This window comes from Anopheles gambiae, chromosome 2 (genome assembly GCF_943734735.2).
Source record: "Anopheles gambiae chromosome 2, idAnoGambNW_F1_1, whole genome shotgun sequence".
Taxonomy (NCBI): Eukaryota; Metazoa; Arthropoda; class Insecta; order Diptera; family Culicidae; genus Anopheles; species Anopheles gambiae.
The window spans coordinates 108,999,574-109,010,831 of NC_064601.1; the positions used below are offsets into that span (position 1 = coordinate 108,999,574).

The following is an 11,258-nucleotide window of genomic DNA, read 5'->3' on the forward strand; positions in this document are numbered from 1 at the left end:
GTCAAACGTGGCAGCGCCCCAGTAGGATATATTGGGATGCAACAGACACCCTGGAATCGTAATTGAGATTTGGATGAAAATGAAATGAAAAAAATCGGCTAAAACATGGATTTTGAATGCCATTTGAGTACTCTAGAATAACATCAAAATTATTATGATGAAACATTTCAACAAAATATCGACAGCCGAAAATACCACACTACACACTCGGCATGAAACTATGAGGCCACGGCTTGCTTTCTAGAAATACCTCTTTAGTATTGTATGTTTGATGTTCGACACCCTTGCTAAGACCATGAAGAGCAGTGCGACCACTGCTATTCATTTTGTGAGTACATTTTCCTGTTTTTAAATTTAAAGAATGTTTTCTAAAAATGTTTTACTAATCTATTCGATAAAAAGTATTTGAATGGATGTTTATCTTAATCAGTTATCATTTGCGGTTTAGGTATGACACATTTCACGTAACTTTAGATAATTCCGTAATCTTTACTTACAAAAAATAAGTCGGTTTTTTACTTTTTATCTATGCGTGTGTCCCTATGGGACTACTCAGGGTGAAATTTTGAAACGAATAAAAATCAATTCAACTATCCAATTTATTTGATGAAGTGTGAAGATCGTGTTAAAACCGCACGGGGGGTAACATGTAAGTACAAGTTCTTTGCACAATGCTTGCTTTGACTATCCCGTGTCAATGTTGCTTGTTTGGCTGGGCAACTCCGACTGGGTCCTACAACATTCATCATTTACTGTTTGTGCATGTAGCATCATCACCATTTGCCTTTCCACTCGCGTCAGCTAATTCTATGAGCGCCTAAAAAATCGTAATATTTCATACTGTTGCTGCAAATACCAACCCATCACTGGGGCGAAACAAAAGTGATTTGCGAACTCCGTACGTGTGTGTGTGTGTGGATTGCAGCATGTGTCGCTCGTGTGTAGCTTTTATTTTCCTCTTCGTGGCGTTAGTGGAACACATTCAGTAACTTTTCTCTTGATCAACTAAACAACAATGACGCTCTCGACAGATTATTATGCCTTCACCTTGCCGCCATCGTCGCCCTTCGCGCTGGACTCCTTCTCCTGGCCCTTCTCCTTGTTCCAGCTGGCCAGCCCGTCCGGCAGCGTGGTGTCCTCCTCGAACGAGCCCGTACCCTCCACGAACTCCTCGTACGTCGACTTCTCCGGGAATGGGCGCTTGCCGAGCAGCTCGATCATGTCATCGCGGCTGAGAATTTCGTTCTTGAGCAAACGCTCCGCCACCTTCTCCACGTCGGCCCGGTGCTTCGTCAGCAGCGCTTTCGTTCGCACGTACGCCCGGTCGATCAGGGCGCGCACCTCCTCGTCGATGATTTGGGCCGTCTGTTCCGAGTACGGTTTCGCGAACATCGGATCGCCCGGCTGCGAGCTGTCGAAGCTCACGTTGCCCACCTTCTTGTTCATGCCGAAGCGCGTAATCTGCGCGTACGCACTGTCGGTGATTTTCTTCAGATCGTCCTGCGCACCGGTCGTGATGCGCTCGAAGAAGATCTCCTCCGACACGCGGCCCCCGAGCGTCATGCACATGCGATCGTACAGCTGCTCCGTCGTCAGCAGGTACTGATCCTTCGGCAGGTACTGGGCGTACCCGAGACCCTTGCCGCGCGGAATGATCGACACCTTCAGCAGCGGATCGGAGTGCTCGAGGAACCAGCCGCACACGGCATGGCCCGCCTCGTGGTACGCCACCGTGCGCTTCTCCTCCGGCGACAGCACGTTCGTTTTCTTCTCCATGCCCGCGATCACGCGCTCGATCGCCTGCTCGAAGTGCTTCATCACGATTGATTCGTTCAGATCGCGCGCCGCAATCAGGGCGGCCTCGTTACAGACGTTCGCGATGTCCGCCCCGGTGAAGCCGGGCGTCAGGGCGGCCATCTTGCGGGCCAGATCCGTCTTGTCCAGGTCGGTCTTGAGCGGGCCCAAATGCACTTTGAAGATGGAAGCACGCCCCTTAATGTCCGGGGCGGGCACGTAGATCTGCCGATCGAAGCGGCCCGGTCGCAGCAGCGCCTTGTCGAGGATGTCCACCCGGTTGGTGGCGGCCAGCACGACCACATTCGTGGTCGTGTTGAACCCGTCCATCTCCACCAGCAGCTGGTTCAGTGTGTTCTCCTGCTCCGAGTGGCCGCCGAAGCTTTTGCCGCCGCGCTTTCGTCCGACCGCATCGATTTCGTCGATGAAGAGAATGCACGGCGCGTTCTTGCGGGCCATGGCGAACATGTCGCGTACGCGCGACGGTCCCACGCCGACAAACATTTCCAAAAACTCCGACCCGGACACGGTAATGAAGGGTACGTTCGCTTCCCCTGCCGTGGCCTTCGCGAGCAGCGTTTTACCCGTACCGGGCGGTCCGGTCAGCATGGCGCCCTTGGGAATCTTGGCACCGAGATCGATGTATTGCTGGGGGTTTTTGAGGAAGTTGACAAACTCCATAATTTCGATTTTGGCCTCCTCGCAGCCGGCCACATCCCTAAAGCAGCGAGGGAGAGGGTAAGAAAATCCACCATTAGAATTGATCAAGTATTTCATCATCCCTTTAAGCTTCTTCCTACTTGAATCCGACGTTGATTTCATTAGCATTGATTAGCTTGGCGGTCGATTGCATGACGCCACCAAACAGACCTCCACCGCGGCGTCCGCCCCGACCACCACCCATCATCTCGGACGAGCGGCGCATCATGTAGACGAGGAACCCGATGATGAGCAGCGTCGGTAGCAGACCCGTTAAGCTGGACGCTTCCAGCTCGCTCCGATAGATGACCGGCACAAAGTTGACCGGCTCGATGTTCATGTCCGTCTGCACACTCTCCAGGTTGCGCTCGAACGAGTCCACGCTGCCAATGTTGAACCAGAGAATGCCCTACAAAATGGAGCGGTGGAAACGAATATGGTGTACCGTTAGTGTTCCTGCCTTTTTGAGTTTCGGTAACGTGCATTGCATCCGTACCGATGAATCTGTAGCATTGCCGGGCGTTAGCTTAACGCGGACCCATTTTTTGTTAACCACTTCCAGCTTGTCGACGATACCGCGAGCGAGGTAGCTGGAATGAGGCAAACATACTTTACAATTACAAATCCGCAAAGAAATCATCTACCTCGCGCGGAACCGTACTTGTTCACGAATTCCTTCCACGCAATTTCTTTGTATCCCATCTCGAAGAAAGCGATCGCCGATATCAATGCAACACCGGCCAGCGCACCAAACATCAGCATCTTCTCCTTATCGCCCTCTTCACCGCCGCCGATGGGTCGGCCGGAACCGCCACTGCCGCTGGAACCACCCTTGCCTCGGGCCGGCTGTGGCGAAAACATGCCCAAATTCCAGTCGTTCTTGCGTGACGTTGCACCGGGCGGCGCGTTGGACTGGCTGGCGGACTGTTCGGCTGCGCTGTTGCTGCTGCTGCTGCTGCCATCTTTGCTGGTCCCACTTTCACCTGCCTTGTTGGCCTGCTTCGCCTGCTGTGCGCTAGCGGCGCCGGGTGGTTTGAAGTACTTCTCGAACCCTTTCGGTGGCTTCTCGCAGAACACCTGTATGCGGTGCAGGAACTCGTTCCACGTTTTGTTGCTTCTCGACTGCAGGTAGCTTAGGCTGCGAATGATCTGTTTGGAAGGAAGGAATTGAACTCGTTTTAATTGAATGTTCGCACGAAAGCGTTAGTGCATTCCCTCTTCTACCACTTTCCCGTTCTACCTGTTCACAGTCGGGCCCGTTCACGGTACGGTGCGGTCTGTTCAGCCCGACCAGCACGGATTCGAGCTTTTTGGCCGTCGTCAGGACACGGTATGCCATCTTTCTGCGGTTGCTACGGGTTGCTCTACACTATTAGCGCACTCATGCAGGGTCACACTCGTTTAGGCAAACCTCGGAAAAGTACGATAAACCATAATACACTTTATTACACAATCTTCGCAATTCCTCTTCCACTGCGTGTGTTGACGAAATTCAGCTTACAAGTTTCTGGTGCGTGTGAGGAGGGTGATGAAAATTGTTAGGGTGGTTCTACACGGAGCGTAATTGCTGCTGAGAGGTGGTTTGTATTTCACGATTTTTACTGATTTTGTAAGTTTTCGAGTTGAAGAATGTAGTGAAAACGAATAAGAGGCAATTTGTAACTTTTGTGAAATTCAAAATGATGCAATATAAGTTATTTAAGACTTGTTTGTTGGTGCAACTTTATTGCTGCACACAAGAACGCACCGTGTAAATGTACCTGTCTACACAGCTGTATCTTTGTGACAGATGTCGGCGTATGTGTGTGTGTGTCATTGCGTGCCGTTGACAGCCGGCTAGCTTCCCAGGTAGCAATCAACAAAAAAAAAAAGTTTTTGCAAGATGCAATAAGAATTTGTGAAATAAAAGAACTGGTACCTTCTCTATATGCACAGATTTTACCATTTTTTATTAGGTTTAAAGTGTTGTTGAATTTTGTGTAGTTAATTTTATATATAATTTGAGCCGATTGACCACATTCGAGGTTTCCTCTTTTTTCTGACATCCTTTTTAATTATAGAACCGAATTTCATAATTTATTGAGAAACCCCTTCTATGAAAACGTTTCAAACTTTCATTACACAAATCGGCAACACTGCCGGGGCGATGTTATTTTTCAGTCATATGTTACGAAGCAGCATGCAAAGAGGAATAGTAAAAAGAGCCTGCGAAATGCGGGAGCCACAAGGCGAAACTAGTGGGCTCAGCATAACGACCGTGTTTTGTTACTGAAGAGCCACCATCCATCACCGTCCTACGCCACACCCGGATCAGCTACGAAAATCCCCCTCAAAACTAGTTTTACAAACGCTTCCGCGTTGGGCAGGGGCTCCTGTGATTGTTGTTTGTCGTTTTGTTCTGCGCGCTTCCTGTGTACCTGTGTAAAGCCGGGTGGTTGGAGATACCGAAAGTGGGAGAGTGAGAGAGACAGAGAGAGATTGAACAAACGGGTGAGAAAGTGCGAACCGCCGAACCGGAGGAACCGGAAGTAACCCGTTTGAAACCGACGAAACGCCCTTCCACCGAGAGAATGGTGATATCGGCGGAACACGAGCGCAACGGCATTGCCGACTTCTTCACGCAAGTCGATCCGGAGGTGCGCAAGGTGACGCTTGCGATCGGGAACATCATCTCGAAGAACTCCATCAAAGAGATCACGTTGGAAAGTATGTTATGGAAGGGAAAGGGGGCGAGGGTTGAAGGGTTGGTGGGCCGCACTGCTATGATATCTCGCTTATCTATCAATCGGATGGAGCATGAGTGGCAGTTCATATGATTTATGGCGATTGGGGGGATTTGCAGAATAATTAAACAGAATTGGCCAGTTCTTAAATCCACACAATTGCTCGGGCACGATAAGCAGTGTGCAGCATTGCATTGAAACATATCGATTTATGCATTTATCGTTGCTTTCATTGCAGAATCGTTAAACGTAATGATGGAACATTGTCGCGATGCGGGAACGCTGCTGGCAAAGAATATCGTCAAGTCGGAGTACCTCTACAAATACCTGCAAAGCTACAACATTAGCGTACCGCCGGACAGCTCGAAAGCCATACTGATCGAGCACTGTTTGCAGCTGTGGAGAAGAAAGTACGGCGGTCCCACCGACGCAGGGTACGTGCCATCGTCCAGCGACATCCCCGGTCCGTCATCCTCTGCACCGTACGCATTTCCATCCACCTCTGCCGACTCGAGCTGTTCCAGTGGCACCACGCTGCAAAACCACATCGATAACTATAACGCCCTGGCGGCCTCCTCGAACGGAGTGTTTTTCAGCGAAAACACGAATGGCCCCGGGGACGATTCGGACACGGAACCGCCCGGGCTCGAGCAGTACCCGGTGAATCTGCTCGCGCTCGACTACACCGTCTGGTTCTTTCTCAAGTGGAACCGCAACTCGCTGGACGAGAGCGCATTCTGGCACGATGCCAACTGTACCGTGATGCTCGAGATCAGCGAAACCCAGCAGGGAACGGAGCAGGTGTGCGGTCCGCAGGACATCATCAACCTGATACTGAGCCTCAAGTTCCAGTACAGCTTTCAGCTGGTGCCGAACATCATGTTCGATGGCTGTCAGGGGCGGATAATGGAGTCGGGCGTGCTGGCACTGTCGTGCGGCGTCGTGTACAACAACCAGCCGGGTCCCGAGGGCCGGTTCGTGTGTTTGGGCGAGTTCGAAACGCTGATCGGGCTGAGGCGCGATCCGATGGAGAACAACAATTGGAAAATACGGATGCTGAAGCTGTACATACGGTACAAAAAAGTGGACAATCTGCCCGCGCTGGCAAATAGTAAAATGCTCAACAACTGTCTTATGATACCGCTCACGATGGACATTGTGTAGAGGTGTGCGTGTGGCGTTCGTGCCGGGGTGAATGCTCCTCACGTCTCAAAGGTGTGCAAAATGTGGCTTTCCGGTTTAGTGTCGGAAAAGTGGGATTTCTAGCCATACCGTACGAAGGATGTTCTTCAATGTGTCCAACAGCGACAGGTGCCTTACATTAGTTAAGAACGTTGTAGATATAGGTCAAAATTTTAACAATAAATGTATTTTGGATAAAGCACTTCGCTTTATTTTAGATGAGTTTATAAAAAAGTGTGCAAGATCTGTGTGTTTATTTCCTGCGATTTTTACCCTGCAGAGCAGGGTAGGCGCGAGCAGAAATCAAAATTATCAAACGGTAAACAAAAGGTTTTCTGTCGGCGATGAATTCGCGATGGTGCGGAACTGTCAAATTTGACGTTCGCGAGCAAAGATTCACCAACACAGCAAACGGGCAAACATTATTTACATTTTCCTCCGCTGTAGTGAAAATGGACGGAACCCTAGAAGATTTGTTATCGTTCAAAGAGTTTCCGCTGATGAACGAAGCCAGCGGAAGCGGAAGTGCACAAATCAACATCAATTCACCGCAACGATCATTCCACAGTCCCGACGACCCGTCGTCGTCAGCAGACCAGGATGGAATTCCGACGGGTAGGACCTGTCTCTCCTACGCGGCACATCCAATTGGCCACACACGTCCGCTAATGAATCGATCACATTGTCTCACACACTACAGGCACTACCACAACAAAGCCAGGCGGCTCGATTTTCAGCCTCGAGTACTATCAACAGTTTTTCAACGTGGACACCATGATCGTGGTGGACCGGATTGCCACCTCGATGATTCCGAAACGGGCGCCCGTAAACTACCTGAAGCTGAACATTGCCACGAATCCGGATCTGTATGGACCGATCTGGATTGTGCTGACGTTGGTACGTTGGGTATTGCGTTGGGGCACGTTTGTCAACCCTCTGTACTTAATGGCTTATTTGTGCGGCAGATTTTCACCATCGCTATTTCGGGCAACATGGCAAGCTATCTGCAAAATACAGGAAATCATCAGTGGCGGTACAATTTCCATCTGGTGTCTTATTCGGCCACCGCCATCATCACGTACGCGCTGCTGGTTCCCGCCGCGCTGTGGGCCTTCTTGCAGTGGAGTGTGCGTGGGATCGAGCTAAACATTGAGGAGGATGAGGAGGAGCAGGTAGCGATTGAGCCTACCACACCGAGTCTGCTATCGCTGGTCTGCGTTTATGGCTACTCGCTAGCAATCTACATTCCAGTGTCCGTACTCTGGACCATACAGGTCGGTAGGGGGGGAACGTTGGGAAGCTGAACTGATTGCGTTGAATGAAACATTTATTTTCCTACCTTTTCCCCAGGTTTCACTGTTTCAGTGGCTGCTGGTCATCACCGGTGCATTTCTGTCCGGTTTTGCGCTGCTAACAATCCTGATGCCGGCGGTGAGAAAGTCAAGGTATTCGATTCTCATCGTGCTCGCGATCGAACTGGCACATTTTGCACTGGCAGCCGGCTTTATGCTCTACTTCTTCCACGCACCGGATGTAGAAACGCCTGCGGAGGTAACGCCATCGCTGCACAAAGTCACCTCCAGCGTGGTAGTCAATGCGACGATGCACAGCAAGAGTGCTTAATGTGTGGATTCACGTTGTGCTTAGGATAATATGCTGATTGTTGGAATGCTTACAAAAAATTAGATATTCAAGATGTAATTAAATAAATTGCTTATGCATAAGACGCTCCTACCGACGAATTTGAATCTTATCACTGACCTTGGGAGCTTAGAGAATGGAAAGAAATGTATTAATTTGCTCATCTATTTGACAAACAAACAATGTTTTAAATAAAGAAGTTAATTCATTTAAAATAAACTACAAATGGTGAAAAACGGCCAACTAGATAATGTTTTGGTGGGCAATGAAGGAATTTAAAAATAAAACAAGCCGCGGCTCTGGCCTGCTGTCATTGCGATTGCTTGTTTACTTTCAATTGTCAGTGTGTGTGGTTTTGCTTTTGCTGGAAATATCAACTCATTTCGTTGGCCAAGCGCAAATTATCAGCGATATCAGTGTTTTTTGTATATAAACTATTGCATTCTAGCTTATTAAAATGGTGGTTGCAATCGGATTCGAAGGTAGTGCCAACAAAATTGGTGTCGGAATCGTCCGGGATGGTGAAGTGTTGGCGAACGAGCGTGAAACGTACATCACACCGCCCGGTGAAGGTATTTACCTATTATTTTGCACTGTTCAAAAGGAAATATTTCACATTAACGTTCCCATTCCATTGCGTTGAAGGTTTTCTACCGAAAGAAACGGCACAGCATCACCGGTCCCGTGTGTTGGACATACTGAAGCGAGCGCTGGATGTGTCGGGCATAGCGCCCGACGAGATCGATGTCGTGTGCTACACGAAAGGCCCCGGTATGGCACCGCCCCTACTAGCGGTGGCCATCGTCGCTAGAACGATAGCGCAAATCTGGAACAAACCGATACTGGGGGTGAACCATTGCATCGGGCACATCGAGATGGGCCGGCTGATAACGAAAGCCGTTAATCCCACCGTACTGTACGTGAGCGGCGGCAACACGCAAATCATTTCGTACGCCTGCAAACGGTACCGCATTTTCGGCGAAACGATCGACATTGCGATCGGCAACTGTTTGGATCGGTTTGCACGCATCATCCACCTTTCGAATGACCCGAGCCCGGGATACAACATCGAGCAGATGGCGAAGAAGGGCAAAAACTATGTCCCGCTGCCGTACTCGGTCAAGGGTATGGACATGAGCTTCTCGGGCATACTGTCGTTCCTGGAGCAGAAGGCACGCCCGAAAAGAAAGCAGCAGAAAATGCAAACCAAGGCAACGGAGGAGGAAAAATGGACCGATGAGGATCTGTGCTTTTCGCTGCAGGAGACGCTGTTCGCGATGCTGGTGGAAACTACCGAACGGGCCATGGCGCATACCGGTTCGGCCGAGGTGCTCATAGTCGGTGGCGTTGGATGCAACGTGCGCCTGCAGGAGATGATGGGCATAATGTGTGAGGAGCGCGGTGCCAAGCTATTTGCGACCGACGAACGGTTCTGTATCGATAACGGTGTGATGATAGCACACGCCGGTTGGGAAATGTTCCGCAGCGGATCGCGTATGGCGTGGAACGATGCGACCATTACGCAGCGCTTCCGGACGGACGAGGTGGAAGTCACGTGGCGGGATGATTGATCAACGACGATGATTTCTTGTTCGAATAAACGGACAGCTTATGAGCTTGATTAGAGACTATATTTCAATGCACGTTACAGTTCACAGCCGGCGTACAGGCTTGGGCAGGCCGGTTTGCCGATGTTCATTGCAACCTCAACCGTTGGCTGTTCGCCTTCCTGCGCCACGCGGTACCTGCTTTCCCGGCCGGCCTTTAGCTTGATCGGAACTTTCGGCGCCGGTTTACCCGTCTCGCGCGCAATGAACTCTTGCAACAGTGGCGGTAGATCGATCTCGCGCGGGAATATCTTTTCCGCCCGGTCGACCAGCTTGCAGTACGATGCTTCCTCGTGTTTTGACAGCAGCCGGTAGTCCGCCTTGTAGGACACACTTTCGATCTGTACCAAGTTGGGGCTTTTTTGGCCTCGGAACGTTTTCTCCACCGTGACGCGCACCTTTCGGGCCGGTTCCTGTTAAGAATCAAGCAGAGGCGATTGGGTCATAACGAAACGCTGCGTGGATCGCCCTAAACAAGTCCTACCTCGTTAGGCAGTGCTTCGACTTTCACTATTTTCATGAAGCTCGGTTCCGGGTATCGTTCGAACATGCTCCTCACGACGATCCGTCCAACACCGAAGTTCTTCAGATTTCCCACGATTTCCCACAGCGTTTTGCCGCGGAAATCCGTTGTCCGGCCAATGTACTTTATCGTGGCCATCCTTTCACGGGAAGAGTTCCGTATGTTATGCAAACGGCGTGTTTACGTTTCTTTGACTTTACGTGTGTAGAAAGCAGGTAGGTAAAGGAGGTGCGCTCTCACCAATACATCGACATAACGCACTGACAGTTGCGAGCAAAGTTGAAACATAACCCCAAACTGCCCGCTGTATTGGGAAAGTTGGCCTTGGAAGTGCTGTGGAGAGTGTTGTGATGACTGTGGTGGATATTTAATTTGTGTGTAAAATTGTGTAAATCTAGCGTGACGTAATTCATTTAGGGTGTAGGAAAATTCCGAACATGCAATGATCATAAAGCAATGGTAAGTTATTGGTAAACATTTTCGATGGTTGTATTGAAATGTTTTCCGCTTATCCTAGAGAGAAATCGTCCAAAAGGAAACAAAGTATTGCAATAGATTTTGGACCTAGTGCTAGATCCTCCTGTGCTACAAAGGGGATTGTGGCCAGATCACTCGTCAACCTACTATGAATCGTCCCAGTCAAATCAAGCTGATGGCACCTTTACTGTGCAGATTTGATTATTTAGTCAGGAGTTTGAGCTTCACAAAACTGTTGTAAGTGTCACGCAAACGTAGTCCAAGAATCCAATCTATTTCGGGAGTATTTTAAGAGACGCAAACTTCCTACTCTCCTCACAAGGGTGCGCTTCTTATTTGGCTCAGGTTGATGGTTGGTTCGGTTACTAGATGTGGTGTTGAGGGAGCATCTCCTTGGCACTCTGAGTACTACATCGGAAACCGTTTCAAAACCACCGACTCTGATCTTTTGCAAGTCAACTTGGATGTAATTACACCGTCCATTTGTTACGGGTGTTTCGTCAGACTACTACTGGCAGTTGCTATTGGTGCTGGATTCTGACCTGACTGTTCTGAGACAGGTGAAGCTTGCATGAGTCATCTGTTCAAGTAATGCCCTGGTCCATGAATAAC

At 49.7% G+C, this 11,258-nt stretch overlaps 5 protein-coding genes across 6 annotated transcripts; 3 read left to right on the plus strand and 2 right to left on the minus strand.

Annotated features, from left to right (window-relative positions):
- Positions 1-581: 581 nt before the first annotated feature.
- On the minus strand, positions 582-4,282 carry LOC1270135 (AFG3-like protein 2). 2 transcript variants are annotated; one of them, XM_061650598.1, is made up of 6 exons: positions 3,995-4,282; positions 3,734-3,904; positions 3,155-3,642; positions 2,990-3,083; positions 2,595-2,902; positions 582-2,512 (listed from the first exon to the last, which is right to left on the minus strand). In XM_061650598.1, exons 2-6 carry the CDS (start codon positions 3,830-3,832, stop codon positions 1,036-1,038), a joined length of 2,466 nt encoding a protein of 821 aa, XP_061506582.1. In that variant the 5' UTR covers positions 3,833-3,904; positions 3,995-4,282; the 3' UTR covers positions 582-1,035. The 2 variants fall into 2 exon arrangements, with proteins under 2 accessions (XP_061506582.1, XP_061506581.1); XM_061650597.1 differs by having other exon boundaries at positions 3,734-4,250.
- A 324-nt stretch (positions 4,283-4,606) lies between these two features.
- LOC1270134 (uncharacterized protein C3orf38 homolog) lies at positions 4,607-6,638 on the plus strand. Its single transcript, XM_308806.5, has 2 exons — positions 4,607-5,199; positions 5,455-6,638. Exons 1-2 carry the CDS (start codon positions 5,064-5,066, stop codon positions 6,378-6,380), a joined length of 1,062 nt encoding a protein of 353 aa, XP_308806.5. The 5' UTR covers positions 4,607-5,063; the 3' UTR covers positions 6,381-6,638.
- Positions 6,639-6,747: 109 nt separating this feature from the next.
- LOC1270133 (protein YIPF1) lies at positions 6,748-8,140 on the plus strand. Its single transcript, XM_308805.5, has 4 exons — positions 6,748-7,013; positions 7,099-7,295; positions 7,364-7,672; positions 7,749-8,140. Exons 1-4 carry the CDS (start codon positions 6,851-6,853, stop codon positions 8,019-8,021), a joined length of 942 nt encoding a protein of 313 aa, XP_308805.5. The 5' UTR covers positions 6,748-6,850; the 3' UTR covers positions 8,022-8,140.
- A 213-nt stretch (positions 8,141-8,353) lies between these two features.
- On the plus strand, positions 8,354-9,660 carry LOC1270132 (tRNA N6-adenosine threonylcarbamoyltransferase). Its single transcript, XM_308804.5, has 2 exons — positions 8,354-8,611; positions 8,685-9,660. The coding sequence occupies exons 1-2, from the start codon at positions 8,497-8,499 to the stop codon at positions 9,608-9,610; spliced, it is 1,041 nt and encodes a 346-aa protein (XP_308804.2). The 5' UTR covers positions 8,354-8,496; the 3' UTR covers positions 9,611-9,660.
- Positions 9,656-10,385, minus strand: LOC1270131 (uncharacterized). Its single transcript, XM_308803.5, has 2 exons — positions 10,131-10,385; positions 9,656-10,059 (listed from the first exon to the last, which is right to left on the minus strand). The coding sequence occupies exons 1-2, from the start codon at positions 10,305-10,307 to the stop codon at positions 9,685-9,687; spliced, it is 552 nt and encodes a 183-aa protein (XP_308803.5). The 5' UTR covers positions 10,308-10,385; the 3' UTR covers positions 9,656-9,684.
- Positions 10,386-11,258: the final 873 nt, after the last annotated feature.

What these genes read in the sequence shown, in the direction of transcription:
- LOC1270131 (XM_308803.5), bottom strand. Translation starts at nt 10,307, where the DNA reads ATGGCCACGATAAAGTACATTGGCCGGACAACGGATTTCCGCGGCAAA. An exon ending in TCGAAGCACTGCCTAACGAG is followed by an intron (nt 10,060 to 10,130) that starts GTAGGACTTGTT and finishes GATTCTTAACAG; the next exon opens with GAACCGGCCCGAAAGGTGCG.
- LOC1270133 (XM_308805.5), top strand. Translation starts at nt 6,851, where the DNA reads ATGGACGGAACCCTAGAAGATTTGTTATCGTTCAAAGAGTTTCCGCTG. An exon ending in TCTGGATTGTGCTGACGTTG is followed by an intron (nt 7,296 to 7,363) that starts GTACGTTGGGTA and finishes TTTGTGCGGCAG; the next exon opens with ATTTTCACCATCGCTATTTC. An exon ending in CCGTACTCTGGACCATACAG is followed by an intron (nt 7,673 to 7,748) that starts GTCGGTAGGGGG and finishes CCTTTTCCCCAG; the next exon opens with GTTTCACTGTTTCAGTGGCT.
- LOC1270135 (XM_061650598.1), bottom strand. Translation starts at nt 3,832, where the DNA reads ATGGCATACCGTGTCCTGACGACGGCCAAAAAGCTCGAATCCGTGCTG. An exon ending in ACGGGCCCGACTGTGAACAG is followed by an intron (nt 3,643 to 3,733) that starts GTAGAACGGGAA and finishes CCTTCCAAACAG; the next exon opens with ATCATTCGCAGCCTAAGCTA. An exon ending in GCAATGCTACAGATTCATCG is followed by an intron (nt 2,903 to 2,989) that starts GTACGGATGCAA and finishes TCCATTTTGTAG; the next exon opens with GGCATTCTCTGGTTCAACAT.
- LOC1270134 (XM_308806.5), top strand. Translation starts at nt 5,064, where the DNA reads ATGGTGATATCGGCGGAACACGAGCGCAACGGCATTGCCGACTTCTTC. An exon ending in CAAAGAGATCACGTTGGAAA is followed by an intron (nt 5,200 to 5,454) that starts GTATGTTATGGA and finishes CTTTCATTGCAG; the next exon opens with AATCGTTAAACGTAATGATG.
- LOC1270132 (XM_308804.5), top strand. Translation starts at nt 8,497, where the DNA reads ATGGTGGTTGCAATCGGATTCGAAGGTAGTGCCAACAAAATTGGTGTC. An exon ending in CATCACACCGCCCGGTGAAG is followed by an intron (nt 8,612 to 8,684) that starts GTATTTACCTAT and finishes ATTGCGTTGAAG; the next exon opens with GTTTTCTACCGAAAGAAACG.